Source organism: Sceloporus occidentalis, unplaced genomic scaffold, assembly GCF_023333645.1.
Source record: "Sceloporus occidentalis isolate IW3139 unplaced genomic scaffold, rSceOcc1.0.p SCAF_4, whole genome shotgun sequence".
Taxonomy (NCBI): domain Eukaryota; kingdom Metazoa; phylum Chordata; class Lepidosauria; order Squamata; family Phrynosomatidae; genus Sceloporus; species Sceloporus occidentalis.
In genome coordinates this window covers 131103067-131128658 of record NW_028316984.1, presented here as the reverse complement: position 1 = coordinate 131128658, position 25592 = coordinate 131103067, and the positions used below count along the sequence as shown (strand labels likewise).

The following is a 25592-nucleotide window of genomic DNA, read 5'->3' as shown; positions in this document are numbered from 1 at the left end:
TTGGGCTGATTCAAGCTGCATGTGAAACATCTGAAGGGACCAAGGGTCTTTCATACTACATAATGATTCCACTTTAAATGTCATGGCAACAGCCTATGATTTCCCGGGATCCGCAGTTCAGAGAGGAGTATTTAGAAATCTTAGTGGGAGAGCTCTAGTTCCTTGCCTACAAGCCCTAGGATCCCAAAGCAGCCATAGCAGTTGAAGTGGAATCATAATCCTGTAACTGTGTAGTGTGAAAAGATTGTTGCCCATCCATGATGAAAGTTAAGCCTTCACAAAATTATAGCAGAAAAGCAGGGCCTTGATTCAGCCTATGCATCCTGGCTTTCCAAGAAAGCTTCACAGATCCTCTTAGCAAATAACTTCCACTCCCCTTTGCACCATCTTTTTTTCCTTCCCTTTTCTGGGAAGAAAGCCAGATAAGCACAAGAGAGGGAGGGAGGGAAGAAGGAAGGCCTCTCTGGTAGCGAACTGAAATGCTCAGCTGTGTAAAAGCTCCTTCCTAGACTTTATTCTTAAGGTTACCAAAGAAAAAGTGGTGCAGGGAATAGGAGAAATCATGAGAGCTGAGAAAAGGTTCCACCTGGAAAATACAAAAAAGGAAGCAGAAACCTCCACATGCAAAGGGGGAGGATAGGAATAAAAAGGAATCACACACTGAAGGCCCCAAAGCCCTTGGCAGCCAGATCAGCAGCTCTGTGGGCAAGAGGGGTAAATGCTTTTGAGATGTTCAGCTCATGCAGCCTTACATTCTCGTTCCAAACCACAGGGGGAAATCCAGGTCACATATCAAACCCTCAACTATTTCTGCAGTCTAAAATTGGCTGCACACACTAAAGAGGGGGAACAGCTTGTTTTAACACCCCCTTTTGGTTCACATACACCCTTTTTTCCTACTATTTCCTTCTGAGAGAGGAGTGAGTCTGAGAAGAAATGTAGGCATGAAAAGAAGAAATAGCACAGGGAACAGGGAAGTTCTTTTTTTAAAAAAAGCCTTATGATTGCCAGATTCTTCTCCTTCACATTTGTTCTCAGGCTTTTACTGAAGTCACCAAAGGTACCATAGAGCAGAGAACTTTTTGAGGCTACTGCTGTCAGTCTGACCTCATACAGCCTCACAAGCAACAAAGAAGAAGAAAAGAAAAGAAAAGAAAAAAGCTGATTAGCTATAAAAGGCTAATCTAAACCTAACAGGAGGCCACCTATGTTTAAGACCAAAATCAGAAAATTGTCATGTGTTCAGATCTACTTCCTTTTGCAGTTTAATAAGAACAATGTGGCTTTCCCTTTCTTACAGGGAATGCTACAAATTAAAATAACAGTAGGAAAATGAGAAAAGTTGTCTTACGCAGAACTGAAATGAAGCTGCTTTTGTCAACCAAAATCCATATTCCAAAGCCAAGGATCACAGCACCCAAGATCTGGAAAAACAAGTTTTGGTTACTTTGGTTACATACATATGTGAATTTCATATTATATACTTGTACATCACTTTGTTCCAACAGTCTAAAAAAGACACCGGCAAGAGATGCAGCAATAAAATGACAGTAAGCTGATGAACTACAATAAATCAGAGTCTTCTCTGATTTCCTATTCTTGTGTCTTAAGTATTTCTATATATACCTCACCCCATGCTGGATCAAAAGACACTTTTGAGTATGAACTGTGAAAAAGTGAACCTGTCTGGCCCTATCTAGGACAAATATACTGGAAGGAATCACAGGTTAAAAACCAAGAATGGAGAGAGTTATGATCTGCAAATTTGTACAAAGATTTTAAAAAGTGGCCAACTTGTAGATTAGCAAACACCTCTCCCCCATCACTGATTTACAAATTCCCTTTAGTACAGAACCATTTGTAACAGATTCAGACAGATACCTCTGGAAAAGGGGGGAAAAACCCAAGATGTTCTCCTTCACCAATAACTTTTCTTATTTAGGAAGCAGAATGCTGGCACCATCCTGTCCCCCATGCTGTTTAACATTTACATGAAGCCGCTGGGAGAGATCATTCGGAGACATGGGGTGCAGTGTTATCAGTACACTGATGACACTCAAATATGGTTCTCTATGTCTCTGACTGTAGCAGTGACTAAGGATGGCATCTCTCCTCTGAATGCCTGCCTAGTGTCAGTAATGGGCAGGATGAGGGAAAACAAACTCAGGCTGAATCCAGAGAAAACGGAGGTACTAGCGATAGGAACCCCTGGCTCAGGCAAGAAAATTTGTCAACCAGTCCTGGACAGGGTCACACTTCCCCTAAAGGATGAAGTTTGCAGCTCGTCCCTACAGTTGTCATCTCAAGTGGATGTGACGGCTATGAGTGCTTGCTATCAACTTTGGTTGATACTCCAGCTGCAACCTTGCCTGGGCCGAAGGGATCTTGAAGCAGTGGTACATGCACTGGTAACCTCTCATCTTGGTTTCTGTAATGCGCTCTACATGGGGCTACCCTTGTGCCAAGTTTGGAAGCTTCAACTGATTCAAAATATGGCAGCCAGACTGGTCACTGGTACTTCCAGGTCTGACCATATAACACCTGTACTAAAATAACTTCACTGGCTGCCGATTAGCATGTGGAGAATCTATGGCCTTCCAGATGTTCTGGACTTTAATTCCTATAATTCCATACAACTGACTTATGTTATCTGGGGCTTCTGGGAGTCGAAGTCCATTTGAAAAGTCATTAGTTTCCCATGCCTTACTTTATTCACAGAATATGAGCTACGCAGGATGAAGCCCAACAGAATCGAACACAATCTAGTTCGAATATTCAGAATAGATTACAGATATTATGTACCCCAGACGTCATTTGTTTGTATAAGGTTTTTTGGCTTTGTCACCATGGATTCAAAAAAATCCAGGGGGGGGGGGAGGAGCACCTTTGAGCATGCTGTCAAGCATGCATTAACTTAGTAGGACCTAAAGTGAATAAGCAAGGACTGAGTTGCTACATAACAACTTCAAAAATTCAAAAGCAAGGCTGTAATTATGGCAATCTAATTGAAAAGAATTATTCAGAAGACAGATGTCTAAGCATACAAAACTGATAAACTTACATGAGTTTTATCAGTCCAAACTAAATGTGGAGGGCAGTATAACTGGAACTTGTTTCAAATAAAAATATAAAATCTCTCCACCTTAAAAAAATGAAAGGAAAACTAGGTGTTAGGTGTTAGGAAGAAATGTTCTCAGCTAGCTTTCATCTCAGCCCTTATATCTACCATATAATGTATAACTGACTATAAGTCAACCTCATGTATAAATCAAGGGTGAGTTTGGTGAGAGCAAAAGTTTGGATTTTGATATGACCTGTGGATAAGTCGAGGGTAAAACTTAGGGGCATGTAACAAAGGATGTAAAGGATGATGCAAAGGGAAATGATGCCAAAGAACTTAGAAAATTCTGGCAGGCATATATATCTGTGCTTATCCTAAAGGCTGGATGGATGAAAGAGTAGAGGGGATCCATACTTCTTTTTAGTGCTCCCAGGATGGACTAAGCTCTCACCTTTTACCGCTCTATTCAGAGAAAGGGGATGGCTCGTGTGTGTGTGTATGCGTTAAAGTACAGTACTTACATTGACCTATAGGTAAGCCGGACCAGGTTTTTTTTAATCATTTTTTTGACTAAAATTTCTAGACTTAATAATAATAATAATTTGGTTTATTTATATACCGCTATTCCAAAGATCATAGCGGTGAACAGCAAGTAAGCTAATTAGCAAGTAAGCTAATTTGCCCCCAACAGTCTGGGTACTTATTTTAGCGACCTCGGAAGGATGCAAGCCTGAGTCGAGCTTGGGCCCTTTTGCTGGTCTTAAACTCGCAACCTTGTGGTTTTGAGTGAATGGCTGCAGTACAGGCATTTAACCACTGCGCCACCATATACACATGAGTATATACAGTTTGCAGAAGAGCATTCAAATTTGCAAGCTTTCATGAGCAGTATGACATTTTAGAGGCAGGCTTATTGCCCCAGATCATAGGCCCCATTCTCTCATGTGCCTCGGACCTCTGCTTTTACAGCACAAAATGAATTTCCATGCTTGCAGCAGAAAGCGCAAGACAGGGATATGGAGAAACATGTGGCTCTCCAAATGTTGTTGAACTGCAACTTCCATCAACAAAGCTGGTATCAGGCCATTCATGTATGATCAACACTTTTAGTAAAGAATCAGGAAGCCAGCATTCTATGATCAACATATAGATTAAAGAGCGGGGGAGTAAGGCCTGGAAATTGAATCAGATAAAGCTACAAATCATACAACATTCATATGGCAGAAAAACCTATGGCACAGAGCCAGTCTTGGCAAGCAGACTGCAAACACTCTGCAGTCCAACAATGTTCTGCAGAAAGATGCCAGCTGGCAGCCTTCAACCATCATCAGTAGACTGCATAGATGAGAACGGGCAATTATGGAAGAACAATAATCCAGCTTTGCTCCAGCTAATCACAAAACATTTCTGGGGCAAGAGGAATAAATATGGACAAACCTCTAGACATCTGTGTCAAAGCTTGGCTCATCTGTGCTAAAAGGAAGATTTCTACAACTAGAAACTGATTATAAAAGAAGGAATAAGATTAAGAACATAACCACTCAGAACTTCTACACTATAGGCTCTTTTCTACCAGTTCCACCTTCCCCTCCGAAAGTTAGAAACGGCAACAACAAAAATGTCAAATGGGAACTTATATACGTAACATGGTAAAGAGAAGAAGTGTCAAGAGTGCTGGCTTTAATCCTACCAATTTGTCCCTCAAAGCAGGATGGCGAGGTCAGAAGAAAGGGAGCCTCCTAGTGCATGCCAAAGGATCTCAAAATTGTTCCTTAAGACTTTCAAGATGATCCATCCAGGCTGGAATATGAGAGGAACCTGTTCTACTTAGTAGTTTTTTCCCCATTCTTTCCATTCACAAAGAAGGGGTGATCTTATCCCCAGGAACATTGGATGTCAAGGTACAGCACAGCTCAGTCACCCACCTGCAGATCTGAACTCAAGAAAAGCATGACCTTGCTGCTATTGACATTTCAGCAATGACCCCAGGGCATCAACTAAGCTGGCTGTTGCTGACAAAAGCCAGAACTCCAGTCGAGTTGCATTCCTGGCAAGTTGTCTGTTGCCACACAAGCCTGCTTAAAGCCTTTTGTGCATGTCCTCCTGTCAGAGCAGTCTACAGCTGTCAGTACAAGCCAAACATTGCAGCGTGGCAGGCTCCTGTTCAGTGTTCTAGTCTTGCTACTCCATTCCCACACCCCACTGTTTTCCTTTATTACAAAATTATTTCCCTCCAAGTCACCCAGCATTCCATGCCCAGTGAGCATTGTACCACTTCCCTAATCCACCCCAAAGACTTTTGCTATCTTTGAGAAACCTGTGTTTATGCTAATACTTTCCTCTTGTATAGTCATATTGGTCTGTTCCAGCAAAACGACAAAAGTGATACCTTTCAGATTAACAGCTTTATTGTAACCTGAGTCTTTATGTAGGTGCCTGGAGTATAATATAACCAGGTTCATTCACACACACACACACTGGATATTTCTGGAAGCAGCATGTTGACCCTGAGGTCACAGATAATTTAGACACAGAAAATGGCTGTTAGAAAAACTGGCAGAGTCAGTTAATGCTTGCAATGTGATAAGCATCTGTTACAGATACAAATTTTTGCCCAGAAGTTCACCCCTGTGATTTAGCATACATGTTATGCTGCACTACACAGAAATGTATAAAGCCCCGTTTCTAAAGGGGTGAATACATTGTTCTATTGTGCTGAAATCACAGAGTCCTGTTGCACCTTGAAGGCTTATTAACATTGGCCATAGAAATAACTGTTGTGATAACCCAAATCTTGTGATAAAAGGTGAGCCTACAAATAGAAAGAGAATACTAAGAAATGATTTTTCCAATTCAGACCTTTTGTGTGCATTGTTTTGGCTACATAAGGACTGGAACATACAGTCTGAACATTAAGAAATAACAGCTTGCTAAAAGAAAAGAAATATAAAAGAGTTAAATTTTAACTGGAGCTGGGTGAGAGAGTTTCCTCCCTGGCAAGAACTCTTCTGAGAGAAATTCACCATACAGACAAGGAGTAGCAATAGGGAGGGAGCCCACACTGTTCCCCTCTCCCATAAGCCATTACTGTTTCATACAGCTGCATCCATGCATTTACCTGCCACCTTATATTTTAAGGTAGTGTACTAAGAGGGGTGGCAGGAAAGGAGAATAACAGCCAGCATACCTTCTGCTAAAAGAATGGTAAAATATTGTATCATGAATGTATGCCATATAACAAATTTAGGACCTAACAATGTCCAAAGAGAGGGGAGGAATGGGAAGAATAAATACATTAAGACAGGGATGGCAAACCTTTTAGAGACCAAGTGCCCAAACTCAAAGGCATTCTGGCACCGAGTGTTACCTGGTGCTGGGGGTGGAACTTCCGGGGTAGGTGGGGTGGGTGGGACGGGACTACTGGAGAGTGGGACTTCCACCTTCTGAGGCATCTGAAGACTCAGAAGGATGGGGGGGGGGGGGGAGAAACAGGCATGGGCCTGTTCCTCTTCTCTCTCTCCAGCCCTCTCGGACCTTGAGCTGTCTCTGGAGAGGTAGCTAAAGGCACAGGAGGACAGGAGAAGAGGAGGGACAGGCACACGCCTGTTCCTCCTCTACCCTGCCCTCCCATCTCTCAATGCACCCTTCAAAATGGCTTCACATGCCAGAGAGGGCACACATGCCATAGGTTACTACCACGACATTAGGAGAAAGTATGGAACAATAGCTTCAATTTTGCCATTGTCCAAGCGTACCTCTAAAGACGTGAAAGTTTACATTTAGAAAAAGTTTCAAAATCTATATCACAGCTTCAAGAAAAATAAAGGACAGAAAGACAGACACTGCACCGCAGTATAGAATACATCATCTCGTACAATAAAACTGCTGATCAGGAAACACCCTTTGGACGTTATCACACGGGGGAAATTGGAAGGTTAATGCAGTGTCATCCTGGGTGCAATCATAGGGTTTCACGTTTCTTGGGAAGAGGTTATCACACGTAATCAAAGGCAATCCTAAATCAATTCGAACCCAATCCTGGGGCATCTGAGAGATGGGTAAATTCAGGGCAATATAGAATTTACAAATCCTGTTCCACTCCAAAGTTGAGTTCAATCTGAATTTGCCAGGTATGGAACACATGTCTTGGTCGCCCTTGGATTGCCTTCGAATCAGACTACAATTCCCAAGCTCCTTTACTGGCTGCAATTTTCTCTCCTGTGCTCCCTGGCTGCTCCCTCTGAGAACAAAGGGGCTGGAAAAGTGAAGGTGATTGTGCTGCCCCGGGGGGTGGGGGGGATGCTCTGGCCTCCCCCAAAAGTTAAAAGACTGGCACCAAAGTCCGCCTTTCTTCCCTCCCTCTGGGTGTGGGGGGCTTTTCTCTCAGTCTCACAAAGGTCCTCCCAGAGCTCTGGAGCTGTTTTGGGGATAAAGCAGCCCTCCCCACAGACACACACACACACTGCCTCCCTCCTCCTCTTAGCCCTTTCCAGCTCTTTCCCTTTGCATACTCATCCTTTCCATCTGGAGGGAAGGGATTGGCCAGGGATCTCTCTTTATCTCTCTCAACCCTGTCGCAAGGTTTTCTTGTCAGGTTTATTCAGATGAGGTTTGCCATCGCCATTTTCTGAAGAGGCTGAGAGAGTGTGACTTGCACCAGGTCACCCAGTGGGATTCAATCCCTGCTTTCTAGAGTCATAGTCTAATGCTCAAACCAAGTATAAGGTTGCTTTGGATTGGTTTTGAATTGGTGAATTGCCTAAATAACGTGAAATAAAGAGTAATGAATGAACAAATAACATGAAACAAGGCAAAACCACTGGAACTGGAAGCAAGCCCTACCGGAAATGTAAAAAGGTTACAATCCGATTCCACCCTCACTGCACATGTGCAGAGATGCTAATTCGAATTCTAGACTATGATGGGTATGTACTCGTGTGATAATTTCTTTTGCATTTGCACTGCTTTGACTTTGGGATGGGCACTGTGTTCTTCTATGGTGTGATAACCATCCACGTACTTGCATTCATTTCTGAAATGGCCCCACTTCCTTTTCTTTCAAAATTGGGAGACATTCCTCTGGTGTGAAAATGTCCTGTGAAACCTCAAACAGCTGTCCTTTGCAGCAGGTAGAAGAGCAGGCTGGCATTTGGTGGAAGTGGAGAGGGAGGGCATCTCCAGAGAATAATACTTTCTCCTTTATCAGGAAAGGCAACATAAAAGCCATTGTCAAATACTAGTGAGATCATTTCCAAGGAGCCTCCCTCCTCCTGGAATATTGTGTCCAGTTCTGTGCACCACAGTTTAAAAAGGATGTTGAGAAACTAGAGGGTGACTAAAATGGTGAAGGGTCTGGAAACTATGTCTTATGAGGAACGACTTAGGGAGCTGGGGATGTTTAGCCTGGAGAAGAGAAGGTTAAGAAGTGATATTATAGCCCTGTTTAAATATTTGAAGGGATGTCATATTGAGGAGTGAACAAGCTTGTTTTCTGCTGCTCTAGAGAACAGGACTCATAACAATGGATGCAAGCTACAGGAAAAGAGATTCCACCTCAAAATTAGGAGGAACTTCCTGACAGTAAGGGCTGTTCGACAGTAGAACACACTTCCTCGGAGTGTAATAATAGTAATAATAATAATAATAATAATAATAATAATAATAATAATATTTATTTGTATCCCACCTCTCTGAGAACAATTGGGGTGGCTAACAAAGTTAAAAATACAAAACATATAAAATCCCTGGTACTCTACCCTCCTTAAAAAAGTATTAAATCCAATGCAATATTTTTTAAAAAAAGAACAAAAAACAACAACAAACAAACATACAAGTTAAAAACTGACCAGAAGGTCAACAACATCATACCAGCAAACAATCAGTGGGAGCAGCAGTGTCTTTTCCAGACGTTTTTCTAAGGCCGGGTTCTCTATTCTGGGAAGGTCTCCCGGAAGAGATCCATCTTAACAGCCTTTTTAAAGCTGTCTAAGGATGTAAGTAGACGGATGTGTAGTGGAATCTCCTTCCCTGTAGGTCTTTAAACAGAGGCTGGATGGCCATCTGCCAGGGATGCTTTGATTGAGAGTTCCTGCATGGCAGGGGGTTGGACTGGATGGCCCTTGTGGTCTCTTCCAAGTCTACGATTCTATGATTCTATGAGTTTTACTCTCTTTCCAAGTAACAATGTCTGAATCCAGTTCAGCACAGACCTAAACAGACATGTTTCAAAGCCATGATGAACAAAGCATCACATCTGGGATACTCTTCCCAGCCCCCAGCCCCAAAAGTGTAGCATGCCAGAACCTATTGAAAAGGCAAGACCAGTACTGGCTGGTGGTTCCCCTATCAATAGTGTGATGAAATCTGCTTTAGGCTGTTGTCCAGACTTTAAAAATGCCATCCAAAGTTCTGAAACTGTTTTGGGAAAGGATTTAATACCTTGGGCAACCCCTTTAATGGTCAAAAACATAGTCCATAGCAGAATCATTGCAATGTTGATAAGGAAGTTGGCAGCCACTACTGCACCGGGCCCAGGAGCATTCAGGATTTGGCCCTGAAATAGCCTCTAAGTATTAGGACTCGTGGATATTTTGTAGCTCTGCAAGAAGGGCTGTGAGTTGAACGTGTTCAGCAACTGCTACAGAAACTGATCTTACTGCCAAGAATAATAGTGTTGTGGAGCATGCACAGAATAATTTTGAGAATTCAAGGTAACCTTGTATCCTTTATTCTACAAGGGAAAATACCTAATGGCATTATAGGATGTTTCTAAAAAAATAATTCCAGGCATTGTGTAAGGTTTTTTAGGGTAAATTTTTTAAAAGTTCTGCAAACTATTAGGTATACAGATCCTTTGTTATTCCACAGAATTTTATTTTGTCAGAGCCTTCATCAGTTGTGGCAAGATTATTTATGTTAGTAGAAATACAGTTTCTTTCCACTAGCTCAAGATGACGCTGCAAAACTCAGAAGCACAGAAAACTAGAAAAGCCTGGAAAATATTGAAAGGACATCTGCAGTTCATCTCTGTATAGGGACCTGAAGACAAAGTGTGGTTTTTGAAAAGCCAGTACTGGAACTCAGCAGTGAGAAGAACAGCCTAATTAAGTGACTTTTACTCGCTCTTGTTATCAGAGGCTAGTAGTTTCAATTATAGGTTTGAGGATTAAAAGTAGGCAAACATGAATCCCTTATTCCAGAAGATGAAGTACCAAGTGCCATTATTGGAGGTTATAAATTATGCCTACCCACAGATTAGTTCGCCTTTCTTAGGATGCCATATCTTGCTTTATCAAATGTAGCACCACTAACATTGAACAGTCTTGTCTCTTGTTTTGTTGGAAGATCACAGCAGAAAGTACGTTCTGTAAATCTTAGGGTGGATTTATGCCTTATAGTCACTAGACAACTGTCATAACATTTACATAGAGAATGATCTGTGTGAAGTAGCTTTCCACAACTCTGTATCATGATAACACTTATTCACAAAAAACAGAGTTTATCCAGTAGTGGCAAAACTTTCTTCACATAATTATGACAATAATTAAGGTTTCTGCCCTATACATAATGAGATGGGAGTAAGCCTCTTGAACTCAGTGCAGCTCACTTCTCAACTTATATGCCTAAGGTTATACACCTAAGAGCTGCATACCTAGGAAAACAGGACAGTATGTATGACCTGTTATAGACAGAATTTGGGTCCAGGTTCCTACTGGGTGTGACACCATGAAGCTATGCAAGAGCAGCTCCCCCTTACCACCCCACATGGCAAAGGAAGAGTCTCAATCTGGAAGAAAACTGGGGGGAAAGGACAAAAGAACATATGCTTTCTGTCACCTGAGGCCTAGCTAAAGGAAGCTGCAGAAGAGCCTTCCAGTAGAGAATTCCAACAGCTATTCCCACCCTGAGCTGCCCCCTGCCCCACCATTTGCCTCCTTCTTTGGCCAACCCTCAAGAAACTTTCCAAATCTTTCTGTACAAAATGTGGGAAAATACTTTGCTGCTCAGATCTGGATTTATTCAGCCAAGTAGCTTCAATCCGCCTCCTGTCAGCTCGGAGCCATCCCATCAGGGCTCCAAGAACATACTTGGCTTTACTAGCTAGAAAGCAAAGGAGGGGGGAGGAAAGCAGGAAGGCTTGCCATCAGTCTAGCAGTGAAAATATATCCACTTTGCTGGAGCACTGTGGCAAAGAGAAGACAAGTAGGGGTTACCATAGGGCAAAGCTTTTCTGCAAGCCATTGTAGATGCTGAACTTCTTCCCCCACCTCCCTGGTATTAAGTTTCTTTAAGTGCTCCTCACCTTTTGTCATCTTCTGTGGAAAAGTTGCTATAGAGACTACTGGCCTGTACTCTTGACGGAGCCAGACCAAATCACCTGAAGCCTCAAATGCAGGACAGTTCATACTTTATACCTATATAAGGGTGTTTTGCTGTGCATATTGATATCTCAAGGACATTGTGCAGTGGAGTGTATGTGTGTGAAGGAATGTGTGGCACTCCAGATATTGCTGGACTGCAACTCTCATTAGCCCCAGCCCCAGCATAGCTAGTGGCACGGGATGATGGGAGCTGCAGCCCAACATCATCTGGAGGCTACATGTTCCCCCACCTCCTGTTGTGGAGCACAATGCAAAGCCATGTAAATATACCACCCCAAGTGTGAACAGAGATATCCACTCTTGTACTTTGCAAGATGCCCAGAGAAGAAAGGGCTCTCTATCTCATCCCTCCTCCAAGTCTGAAGATTTACTGTGAATCACAGAGGATGCACAGATGTTCTCAACCATCTTTCCTTATTTTTCCAACGCAAGTTTAACTTAAAACAACACTTGACATGAATCGTGTTACACATCTTTTTTCAGCTATCTGTTATTGTTTGTCAATGAAGTACAGCCCTGGACGTGGCACTGGACTCCGCAATGTACATATTGTGTAAGTGAGTGATACTGAAGAGATATGAACCATCTGCACTCATGTGTTCCATCCTCCATCATGAGTCAGCTACCAACACCACTTCTATCAACACCACTTCAATCCCAGCTGCTCTCCCTCCAATCACTCAAGATGTCAGATAAGATTAACTACTGTACTTCTCTGTGTTCACATATCATTTAAGAAAAGGGAAACAATCTATCTAATAAGAAAGAGGCATTAATTGCAAATATTTTTCAAGCTAACCACATCTCCTCCCCTGACACCAGTCATAAGGGGATAGAACAGAGCTAATGCAAGGCAGCAGTACTATGGAACAACTGGTAGCGTATAACACGACAGGTCTCCACAACATATCACAGTTAGTTATGCTGCCCAGGTTTCCCTTCTTAAATCTGAACATGAGACCAGATGAGTATTTCAATGAGTTCTGCATCTCAGATCTGGAAGTTTAAGCACATAGCCTTATTCTTGTAATAGGGGTTCTTTAACAGAGAGTCTTCCTTTGTATGCTAAAACCATACACGACCTTTGGTCCTTGGCAGCTATAACTGGAATGCTGATTGCTCAGGAGATGGAAACAACAAAGCATACAGCAAAGTTTTTTTAAAAATGTAGTGAAGAAAGCAAGTTGAAAATCAGTTCCAGATGTGTCCCAGATGCACCATCTGGGCAAGCTTTTCTAGATGCAGAGCTGGCATGACACACAGAAAGAAAGTGGCAGAGCAAAGAGGGAAAACCATATACTCACAAGCAAGCTTCTCATTTTATTTCATGATATGCAGGCATCTGGAAAACCATACACCCCATTTTGCAAAAGAGAGCTGTTGCTGTTGGTTTCACAGGCACTGTTGTGCAGGCCAGATAGATGCAACAGCAGATATCAAGACATGGTAGAACAGATGTGCAACTGACTTTCAAACACTAGAGAAAACCCTTGCTCAAACTGTGCATAAGTTCTACATGTTTTTCATATTCACATCTTATTACTGAATCTCTTACGTCAAGAATGGACAGCTTCCTTCCTCCCATGGGCTATACCTAGCATTTTTTTCCCAAAACAGTAAGTAACTGAACAGTCATTTCCAGTTTTGATAAAATCCATTTCAGGCCCTCCAGAGGATCAAGAAGCAGAGATAAATAGCTTTAAAATTGAGAATAAAACCCTTGTATGCTCCAGAGCTTGTAGTGGTTTGAGTGTAGAACTTATGACTCTGGACATCAGGGTTCGATTCCTTGCTTGACTGGGTGACACTGGCCAAGTCACACATTCTCAGCCCCAGAAAAGAAAATCCCATGATAGGTTTACCTTAGGGTCACAGTAAGTCAGAAACTACTTGATGGCACACCACAACAACTTACTTCAAAGGGCATACTTCTTCATTTTGAAAGCTGTTTTTTTTTCTTTTTTCCAGTGAGGGTGTGAAGAGAGGCCAGGGATTATAATGAGGCTTTGGCATGATGCCTCCAGTCCCCAAGCTACAAAACCCCCTCCCCATCATGTATCAAATATTAGTGGCTTGTCAAAAAATGTGAAGTAATCCTAAAGGAACAACCAAGGAGTTTATCACACAGCTTACCTTCTGCCATGCTTCCGTCACATAAACGTCATTGATCTGCGACGGGAGCCTCCTGGTGGGATCATGGATGGCACAACGCCTCCATTTTTGTCATGGAAGCGTTATCATAAGTGTTTAAAAAAGAGTCCTTTTTAAATAACGGATTAAATCGTTATTTAAAAAGGGCTCTTTTTAAAACACTTATGATAACGCTTCCATGATGAAAACGGAAGCGTTGCACCATCCGCGATCCCACCAGGAGGCTCTCGTCACAGATCGGTGATGTTTACGCAATGGGAGCATGGGCGAAGGTAAGCTGTGTGATAAACTCCCAAGACAAATAAAAGGGACAGGAGATTCTTAACAAGAGTCCTGAGGGTACCACAGCAAAATATTTTGCATGGGATTTGTTGTTGTTATCTGGATTTGAGTCAACTTCAACTCGTGGTGACCCTGTGGATGAAACACCTCCAAGATACCTCATCCTCAACTACTCTAACTAGTTCTTTCAGGCTCCTAGCTGTAGCCTCCTTGATTTGAGTCTATCCATTTGGTATTCAGTCTACCTTGTTTCTCTTGCCCTCCACCTTCCCAAGCATCATTGTCTTCCAATAAGTCATGACTTCTCATGATGTGGTCAAAATACAACAGTCTCAATTGGGTTATTCTGGCTTCTAGGGAGAGCTCAGGCTTGATCTGTTCCAATACCCATTCGTTTGTCTTCCTGGCTATCCACAGTATCTGCAACACTGTTCTCCAGCAGTACATCTCAAATGAGTTTATTTTCAGGTTTCTTCACTGTCTAGCTCTTGCATCCATACATGGTGATGGGAAATATGATGGTTTGGACAATCCTTACTTTAGTGTTCAGTATTATATCTTTGCTTTTTATTATCTTGTTTAGTTCTTTCATAGCTGTCATTCCCAGTCCTAGTCTTCTTTCTTCACTGCAATCTCTGTTGATGATTAATAAAGGTATGGAAAATCTTTAACTATTTCAATTTCATTGTCTTCTAGATTGAATTTATGGCCATTATTTTCATTTTCTTGATGTTCAACATTAAGCCTGCCTTCAGACTTTCTTAATAATTGTTCCAAGACTTTGTTGTTTTCTGATAGTAGTATGGGTGTCAGCTGCATATCTTAGATTGCTTATGTTTCTTCCTCCGATCTTCACTACTCCTTTCTCTAAGTTTAAACCTGCTCTGTGTATGATATTTTCTGCATATAAGTTGAACTTTAGCCTCTTGCTCTATGCATGAGATAGTCTGCTGCTAATACTTAACTTCAGCATTTTAATACTAGGTGTGACCCTAGTATTGTGAGTGGGCAACATATAGCCCCCCAGACATTGCTGGATTCCTATCAATCTTAGCACAGCTAATGGCAGTGGCATCACTAGGGAGGTGCAGACCACACCAGGTGACACTCTAAGGGGGCGACACCACTGGTCCTCAAACATCTGCATTTTGGCAGAAATGGGCTGGGATATTTGCCTGTATCTCTTTAAAATATTTAAGAGAAGGTGTGAGTGGGGTGAGACTCAGTGGAAGGAGAGAGGCCCCAGGGTATTTTTTTTTTTTGGGGGGGGGATTAAATTTTAATTTTATTTTTAAAAAAGCATTGAGGAATCCCTTGAGGCCTAGGAAGAACCAATGCAGCAGGCTTACCAGTCTGCAGAGACAATAGTCACTGTCAGACTAAACTTCAACAGGAAATGGTTTACCCATGACAGCTAGGCCACAGAGAAACTCCCCCACTTCATTAAGGCTTCCAGTCTTACATTTAATTGAAAATGCCAGTTCGAGGATATGTGCTGTTACTTGTGTTGCATACTCATCAAATTTGCAGATGACACCAGATTAGGAGGAATAGCTAATACTCCAGAGGACAGGATCAAAATTCAAAATGACCTGAACAGACTAGAAAGCTGGGCCAAAGCTGACAAAATGAAATTCAACAGGGAGAAATGTAAGGTACTGCACTTAGGGCAGAAAAATAAAATGCACAGATATAGGATGGGGGACACCTGACTGAATGAAACTACATTTGAAAGGGATCTAGGAGTCCAAGTAGACCACAAGTTGAACATGAGTCAACAGTGTGATGTGGCAGCTAAAAAGGCCAATGCAGTTTTAGGCTGCATCAATAAAAGTATAGTATCTAGAGCAAGAGAAGTAATAGTGCCACTATATTCTGCTTTGGTCAGGCCCCATCTGGAATATTGTGTCCAGTTCTGGGCACCACAATTCAGAAAGGACACTGAAAAACTGGAGTGTGTCCAAAGGAGGGTGACTAAAATCGTGAAGGGTCTGGAAACCATGTCATATGAGGAACGACTTAGGGAGCTGGGGATGTTTAGCCTTGTGAAGAGAAGGTTAAGAGGTGATATGATAGCCCTGTCTGAATATTTGAAGGGATGTCATATTGAGGAGGGAGCAAGCTTGTTTTCTGCTGCTCCAGAGAACAGGACCCCGGAACAATGGATGCAAGCTACAGGAAAAGAGATTCCACCTCAACATTAGAAGGAACTTCCTGACAGTAAGGGCTGTTCGACAGTGGAACAAACTCCCTCGGAGTGTAGTGGAGTCTCCTTCCTTAGAGGTCTTTAAGCAAAGGCTGGATGGCCATCTGTTGGGGATGCTCTGATTGAGATTTCCTACATGGCAAGGGGTTGGACTGGATAGCCCTTGTGGTCTCTTCCAATTCTACGATTCTATGATTCTAAGTGTATTGAGGCAATCCCAAGGTTGCCAATTCCCATAAGGCAAATCTCCTACTATCACACCAGAGAGCATCTTAACCAAGTTAGGCAAGAAGGCTGATAGGAGAAGCAGGGTGGTGGCTATAACAACAACATTCTAACTCTATCTTCCTTACCCTAACCCACCACTTGAGTGAATTGGTATTCTGGCATGAGTCCCTCCTTCCTTATCTTTCTAAGCAATACCACAACATACTTGAGCAAGTCCACTCCCCCAATTCATCCATCCAATTTCCAATGACACATGACAAAATAGCCCCATCATCCTCAACTAAATCATGCATGAGATTTGCCTTGTGATGGATCAAACTGGTATTTCTGAACAGCAACCCAGGTTTCAAGGTCAGGGGGAGACTAATAGGACAATTCAAATTTTAGAAGTGGTAGAAGTGCAGTGGTTCCTAGACATCTAGTTGCTCATCCCCTCATCATGCCTTACTTCCCTCAGCCTTGGACTAGTGGAACAATGTTGCCCTCACACCATCCCCAGTCATTCAAACTGCTCAGACACACAGTAAAGTCACTTGGAAGATGAACAGTAGCTCAATAAACAGAACATAAAGAGCACAGGCAGTGAAGAAAGAAAACACAAATGGATTCAAGAACAGCAAAACTAATAAAGTGCAAGAAAGAAGTCAACACACTTTCAGCTCTCATTAATATATTGTCCAAAACTGAGTGAGGTCTGCTACTAGAGTAGATCTCTTTTGGGGGTTCTTTGAATGTCAAATCCTGAAAACTTTGTTCCAGATGTTGTATCATCCACCACATGGTAGACAGAAGAATACTGGAGGCCTGAGTACTGTAGACTTTCCAAAATAAGAGGTTAATATATTGCAGCTGCCAATTCATTAGCTATTACTTGGCAAACCTGTTTAATAGAGCTTCCAGAGAGGGATGGACAGACCAGTCTGTTTTTAGTCTATGTCACTTTTGCATGTGTCTGCTCTTAAATCTGCTACCTCTTGTTTCTACATTAATTTGCAATTTCTTCTAGTCCACATTTTCAAAATTGCTATTAAAATCCATTATTTAAATACCTGGTTATGGAATACTCTCTTTTCTCCCCCCCCCCACCCCCGGCCCCTCACAGTCCAGCTGGTGCTGACGCTGGCCTCATTTCAGCATCAAGCTAAGACCCAGGTATTTATGCAAGCTGTTGGGACTTAGAGATCATAATTTGATTCCAATCTACCATTGCTGCTTTTTATACTTGATTGTAGATTATTGCTATTTTCAGATGCTTTTTATTGAATTTATCCCATCCTGAAATCTATTTATATAGGTCAGGTTAGAAATATTTTAACAATGTATTAAAAATAGTTATTTGAATATATTTGCTCTCTAAATAGTATTTTATATAAATTTTGCTACATTTTCAGATGAGAACTATGTTGGTACCTTTGAGAACTATGAAAGCCACTGGATTACTGAGTTCCAATCTGCATATTAGTCTGTGAGAGATGGGCCAGTTTATTTTACATGGGAATTTATTAATATCTAATCCTCTACTTCTAAGTGCATTTTCTACAAGTGACTGTGCTGAATCACTGGGATTCACTACAGACAACACTTACTGCCATCATCTTCATCCTCACTGTTTTTGTTGTTGTTTTTATTTCTAACATGCTTGCAAAGATTGGATTATATATATATACACACACACACACACACACACACAGGTTCTACCCTGCACCTAACAATCTAGCATCGATGAGACATCAGATTTAGCTTGGACAGCAGAAATAATTTACCTTGCCACAGATAGGAAAGATATCAATTACTGAAATAAAGTTCTTGCTCAAAGTTTATTCCCCTGATTTAGCCATGAATAATCCTCAAACATACTCTACGTAAATGTCTTTAAATTCCTTTAAAAAATAAATGACAAAATAACAGGGCTGGAAATAATGCAACAGCTGTAGCCAAAAGGGACAATGCAACAGATAAGATAAGTAATACGTATTAATAGTATTATGCTGATTCAAGCTATCTCCTTGAAAGAATGGGTCTTATAAAAGAAAGATGAAATGGTGTCTATACATTTGATGAAAAAAAGAAATTAAGATGAAGTAGTTTCAAAGTGTGGGGAAAAGTGCAAAGATGTTAGCCCAAGGGATATCTCCCATTTCATCTACAATATGTGGGGAAATATATTACAGTGAGTAGAATTGTTAATGATGCTTCTGGTTAGATTAAAGTAGATATTGTGAAATCTTTCATGAAAAAGATTTAACTTCTAATAATACAGGAAGAATTAGGTTACAAGAACAAAGCTCTCCCATTTCCCCAGGGTAAGCTATACAATCAGGAATATGGTTTATAAGAATGCAAGAAGATAAACAGATTTTGATAATACTGATCAAGCCACAATTGAATGTACACCTGTTTTGTAAGATATATGCAGAGTCTTCTGCAGAAAAGTATAAATTAAATTGGAAGAGTAATCTACTATTCAACATTTTCAGGAAGATAAAATAACCCTGTAGTGACTGTGTAGTTGCTAAGAGAATATCTATCTATATCTATATACAACAGTAGTACTGGTAATAAGATTCAGCAGCCCAGCCATCATTGCCAGTGGTAAGGAGCTGCATCCAACAACTTTGGAAAGGCTGCATGATTCCCCTTTCCTTCATAAAGGAATTTTGCAGTTTGGGACCTGAGCAGGAAAAACATTTCAAGATGTGCTAGGGAGATGAGAGACTTTTATTGCTTACATTTCGCTTGAGGAGTTCTGTGGAAATTATGAATTAACATTTTATTATGCTAGCATCTGAAAGAACACTTATAATAAAAATACTAAGGTCTCAAAAAATTTAGTCTTTGAGGAGTGGGTTCAGAAAATGTAATAAATTATTACCAATAAGGCTGCTGCAATTACACGTACTCAGTGGGGGAGAATCTGATGATTTAAATCATTCATAGAGAATTGGGGTATGTTATAAAGAAAATGGATTTGTGTAGATTAATGTTTAATGGACAGCAAGACTATAAGATGATGCTTTTTTAAGTGATGTCTTACATTCTTTTTAAATGAAGAATGTATGCTTTGTTCATTTTTTTCAGATTTTTGAGATTTGTACTTTATATACTTTTATTGGATGTTTCGTGTAGATAAAGACAATATTTTTAAAGGGGAAAGTGCTGTTGCCTCAATGAAGAAATAACAGTGGTATGTGTTGCAGCAAGGGTGAAAATCATGAAACCCTCCAGATGTTGTTGGGCTACAGGTCTCACCAACCAAGCACAATCCCTGGTGAAGATGCTGAGAATTGTAGCTGAACAATAGATGGAAGGACACACAATTCCCATCCCTAAGTTAAAGGCAGCTATGGTGCTAAATATGTCAGTAATAGACCACACAGCCCCATCCTCAAAGCCCAAACCCATTTATAAATCTTGATCTTAAAAAAAATCATGTGTATATGCAGTTTTGCATTTTAAACTCACTAAAACTGTAGCACTGCCATGACCAGAGGAATAAATGGGTGTTTGCATCTCTTAACATGCTTACTTGGGAACAGGCACAGTTTTGTTATAGAAAAGGATAACAATTTGAAAAGTAAAAGAAAATAATAATAAAAAATGAATACCTGCAATCATATATGAGCCTACCTGGCCACATCCTGAATATAAATTTTAAAAGAATAAGTAGGAAAGATTACCATTGTCAGTCCAGTGGGTCATGGCATGCACAAAGATCCAGCCCTAGCTGAACAATAACCTCACAAATATTAAGATTACTGTGAGTGTAAGGAGCAGAGCTAAACACAGGACATATTTGGTATTAATCGAAGTCTACCAGAGCTTTAAATTCTGTAGTAAACCTACAATATAACAAAGTACAATACAAAGTTTCTGGCAACTCTGCATTCAAAGTGCAAATGACACTAGAGACATACACCTAGTGAAAAATAAGGGTAATGAGATCTGCTTATGTGTTAAAAGCATGTATTCACTGAACATGAAAAATGAGCACAACTGTGCTAGGTCCACCAACATCCCATCTTCTTTTTCATCACTGTCCACATGTAGTGAAGTATTGTCTGCAATAGAGATAATCTTCTATCCAGGGAGATTCTACATGCTGAAGGCAACAAAATGGGGAGGAGACACATGTTCATGCCCACTGCCCCTTCTTGTTTACAGAGAATATGGCTTATGTCCAGACTACTTGAGAGACCACATCTCCCCATACAAACCTGCTAGAGCCCTATGATCTTCTGGGGAAGGCTTTCTCTTGGTCCCACCATCATCACAGGCTTGCTTGGTGAGGACACAAGAGAGAGCTTTCTTGATAAATGCTCCCATCCTTTGGAACTCCCTTCCATGGGAGGCTAGCCTGGCCCCCTCCCTCCTTACATTTTGCCCGCAAGCAAAAACATTTTTATTTAAGCAGGCTTTTTAACTTAAAACTAGGACAGTGTTTTTTACTTTTTTTGTATTAATCTTATACTATTTTAACTAGATAATTTTAATTGTTTTTAAATTATTATTGTGATGTCTTAATAATGTTTTATCTTGTGAGCCACTTTGGGTCCCTTTTTGGGAGAAAGGTGGCATAGAAGTGAAATAAAACAAACAAACAAATAAATATTAAGTTTAAAATGCCTGATTTCCAGCACGGCAGAGGGTTGGAGATGGCCCCTGTGGTCTCTTCCAACTCTACAATTCTATGATTCTACCATTATACTAAACTGGATAACTCCAGCATAGCCCTGTGTTGAATATGTAACAGGAAAGTGGCTGAAACGTCTTTGATACATAAGGACTTTGAGGCTAATTGCTATTCAACTCTACTTTCTGTGAATATTGGCACCAATTTGTGGTACTCTGCAAACTGCAATGCTGACTCACAGAAAAATCCATTCAGCAGTGCCCTGATTATAACCATACATGCTGTGGCTGGATGTACCTACCAATTAGCAAATTTCTGTAAAAGCAAAGGATTTGATTAAAATTGTCTGGGCAGTAAATTCACTTATGTTGTCTCAAAAAGGGAACACGTAATATTTAAAACATTTAAAACATTTAAAAATCCTCACACCATTCAATTTGCTTGATGAAGCCAGCCTCATTCATTCTTTCTTTTTTCCTATGAGCATTTGCAAGCATGTAACTAGCTTGAGTCAGTTACCACAGCTCTCTAAGGATACACTGAATAATGAAGTAAGTAGTTTCATTAACATGCACAAGATAATTTGTACAAACCACAAAACTGCGCAGAAATTTATACAGCTTGTTTGTAGCTTGTAGTCAGCTAGCTCAGTGGAGAAAGTGACATCTCTTTGATCACACATTCTCATCTGACCAGAAACAAGTAGCGTACATTTTAAAAGTGACATTATAACACAAAAGACTGAGCAGATGCCTACAGTAAAAAGCATTCTGGAAGACATGTTTGTGTTAAACAATGCCTTTAGAGAATGAAGGATGTGTCCATTCTAATGAGAATACATCCTAATCTTTAACATCCTTGAACTAATATCTATTACTAAGATTTTCCTTCAGTTGCAACTGCCCCATGATATTCACCTATAGCAATGAGGCTGTGAGACTGTTTGAAAGTATGAGAGTAGGATTTCTTTCAAGAGTATTTGTTATAACCTCTTCATGTTATAATCAACTCTTGCTAGTAGGCTTGAGTCTTTTCTACCAATCCTTAACTTAGAAGTAGACTCTTGCAAATTCTGTATCTGAATACTTACGAAAAAAAGAAGGTTGAAGAGGAAAAGGAAGTACTTTGTGACCTTCAGGCAGCCAGACCCCATCTTCTCTTTTCACAAAACCTGGGAAGAAAACAGATAGCCATATAAGCAATCATGCTTTGCACAGGAACTAGTTGAATGATGAAAGCAGCTGTTTGCCAAGGGTTGTTCCTCCTTCCTTCCACACGCCATATGAGCAGATTACTTTTTTTTAAAAGACAGATGGTTTTCTCATGGGAGGAGGGGGAACAGATTTAGCCTTGTCTCATTAAGAGAGTTTATTGTCTTGTTCTGATCTTTACTATCAGCTCAAGGGACATTTCCGGTATGCAACACATCATCATCAGTTCCACAGGCAAAGGGCAAAGTCAGTGAAGTCCTGAGTCTGGAAAGTTATAGAAGTTCTAAATCCCCACCCCAACTCTTTTCATAGTAGTTAGTCTTACAGTTATAATCTTAAAAAGTAACTAATTACTTTCACAGTTCTAAAATAGGCACTGCTTTGGTTATCTCGGGATGAGGTAGGGTGAAACCACTTCTCTTATTCATATTCTCATCACCTCAACATCCACAACAAAGCATGGAGCAGCAGAATAAGGCACAGCATGAGCTAGCATTTGAAGCAGGGAAAATTCCTCATCTGCTATATACGAAGATCATACTTCTGCAACTATAACGGCATTTTTTAAAAGTTACAGCTACACTGCAAGATATCCCTTGTTATAATAATAATGATTCATAGTTTTGTGACTGGAAAAGGAATATATTTTAAGGAATTACTTATTTGCAACTAATTATTTACAAACTCTGCCCAAGCCTTCTTAAACAAGTTGCAGCCAAAACAAGACTCTGTTACGAGTCTTTAGAATCTAGTACAATCAGCACATAAGGAGAGAGAAAGTGCTTCACTGTTGTTCCCATCATGTACAGAGCAACAGTCTAAAGAAGAGAATCTTTTCTATGGGTTGAGGCATTCCTTCTGATCAGGAATCCTGAGAAATCCTGCCTCAGGGAAAGCATTCAAGCATAGCAGAGGCTCTCCATGTGTGGAGAGTAACCATGGAGGGTGCAGGACACACGTTCCCACACATTCCATTTATCCCTTTTTACCCCTATTCTGAATACTTGAATAAGGTTCAAAAGTTTGCAGCTCCTGGGATTTTTTTACTGTGCAAAAGCCATGCTTAATACTTTTCCATGGGACATCTGTTTCCTCTTCCCATGTTTTCCTTGTTTACCTTCTATTTTTTAGAGCCCCGAAAAACAACAACTAGAAATAGGAAAGGACACAGTTTGTCCCTTTATAAAGGACCTATAATGTAGCTACCCAAGCATTTCTTTGTTTGGGTCTATACTCCGTGGGCAGTGGAATCCCTGGTTTATCTCTGCAAGGGAGAAATGATTGAGCGTTGGTCATGCTTTACCATGCAGTGGAGCCAAACAAGCCCTCTGGTTTTCTAGTGGGCTAGTGGTGATAAAACCATGGGATAGATACTAGAATGCAAATGACTAAAAACCCACAACAGATCCTATTGAACATGAGCCACTGGAAGGCTTACTCCATGCTAGTCAGGACAGTCAAGAAATCATTCTTCACTAGCTGAGTTGTCTTGAGCAGTTAAGAGTCTTTTACGCATTGCCCCGCAGAGAAATGCAGTCCAACAACATCTGGAGAGCAACTCTTTTGCCTTAGCCTAAAAGAATGTAGCAGCACTAACAGCTTTTGTACATACCAGGGTATTTATACTGATAGATAGTCCAACGTTACAGAAGGGATGTAATCCACACTTGAAAATTATGTCATCCTCCACAAGTATGGTTCTCTCAACAAGTCAAGTCACCTCACTGAAAAAACTGCAAACCTCTGTGAGGTTTTTGTTGTTTTTTTTTTTTGTCACTTTGCAAGACAGTCTCCCTTCCCTCCTTCACAGCGGCTCCACCTGTAGTCTTTTCCCTCCTGTCACCATTGCCTATGCCTGTAGTGTTTTACTGACATAATGCATCAATAAAAGCCAGCATGGTGTAGTCACTTTAGTGGTTTGTGTGTTGTATTTGGGCTCTGGGAGACCAGAAAGGAATCCCCACTCAACCATGGAAACCCAGAGTTGGAAACTTTGAGCAAGTCACACTCTCTCATCCTAAGAAGAAGACAATGGCAAACCTCCTGTGCGTAAACTTTGCCAGGATAACCTTATGATAAGTCGGAGACAACTTAAAGGCAGCAAAGAGCAAAGAGTACCAACAATATTCCCTCTATGGTCAAAAACTTTTACTTTCTTCAATAAGTTTCTTCCACTTCCTTCAGCTAGCACAGGAAGTAAGGTGGCAATTCCTATTAACAATGCTGAGTGACTAGCAATTAAGAACATCCTTAATGGTCCTGTATGACAATGCAACAGGAAATAAAACATGACACAGAATAAGAGCAGCCAATGCTTTAACCTAGGGCAGACCTCCTCAGAGCTTCCTTGCTCTAAACTGCATTTAGCAAAGGGCAAGGGAACAAAGCAAGTCATTCTGTCCCAGTCTAAAGCCCACTTCTAATCCTATTAGGATATTTAGGTCAGTATTGAGATCAGGATGGAATTGGAGCATCATTCTAATTGGATCATTCTCTTACCAGCCAGCAGGCGTTTTCAAAAATATATCAGCTTTGTTGGTGGGGTGAGGGACATGAAAGAGAGGCTACTTCAGATTTTCCAAAGAAAGGAAATAAATTAATATTTCGTTGAAACAGCGAGACACATCTCCACACTTCCACCGAAATATATCCCTCATGAGGAAGCAACACGGTTTCACAAATCTGTCCATTTACTAAGAATGACTGTTGTGAAAGCAACACTCTGAGATTATAGACACACTTTAAAGCAAGCTGGACTGTATGTCTATATAGCTCAGTACTGTCTACTCAAGGAGTCTCCCCATCACTCACCTTTACTGTTAAACTAAAGATGCCAGGAACCTGGAATTTACTGAAACCAAAGGAAGTATACAGCCACTGAGCTACGATTGTTCCCTCTTGAAAGCAAATTGCCAACTAGTTGATCTTGGCTCTGCTTTTGCAGGAGATTCTCTGTTTGAAGTAGACTTAAGGGGTCCTCCACTTCAGGACACAGGAACTGAAGCTTGTGGCTGCTTAAAATACTGAACTGTATTTGCTTGCATGCTTTATTGTAAATATTAGGGGAAAGCTTTTTCATACACAAATACCTTGTCCCTACATGAACACAGGTATTCAACACGTGTATCAACTGGATAGGGAAGGAAGGCAGGATGTATAGCTTACTGAATGAGTACAGGCCATAAGATAATTTCACATATCCCTATGCTGAATCAATTTAAATTCTTCGTCATGAAACTGAAAGTACCTCCAAACTATTTTTTACTCAAAAATATTCTGTCTCTAGTTTTTATGTATATTATTCACCTGCACAAATTTGTTACCTATATGGCCTTGGGAGTACTAATGTGTTAAAAGAAATGCAGACAATACAAAATTAGATTTCACTGTAGAAAACTCTGAATGTTTACAAAGCACGTTTTGCCTAGAAATCGCCAGAATG

The 25592-nt window shown here is 40.7% G+C and overlaps 1 protein-coding gene across 7 annotated transcripts in view; it reads right to left on the bottom strand.

Moving 5' to 3' along the window:
• The window catches only part of LOC149314617 (CD82 antigen-like), a 114976-nt gene that overhangs the window by 25307 nt on the left and 64077 nt on the right, over positions 1–25592 (bottom strand). For all 7 annotated transcript variants that reach the window (XM_089521489.1, XM_089521485.1, XM_089521491.1 and 4 more), the window contains 2 exons: positions 22030–22110; positions 1352–1424 (listed from right to left, as the gene is read on the bottom strand). In XM_089521489.1, the coding sequence (XP_089377615.1) occupies positions 1352–1424; positions 22030–22092 (136 nt within the window). In that variant the 5' untranslated portion in view covers positions 22093–22110. The remainder of the gene's footprint in view (positions 1–1351; positions 1425–22029; positions 22111–25592) is intronic.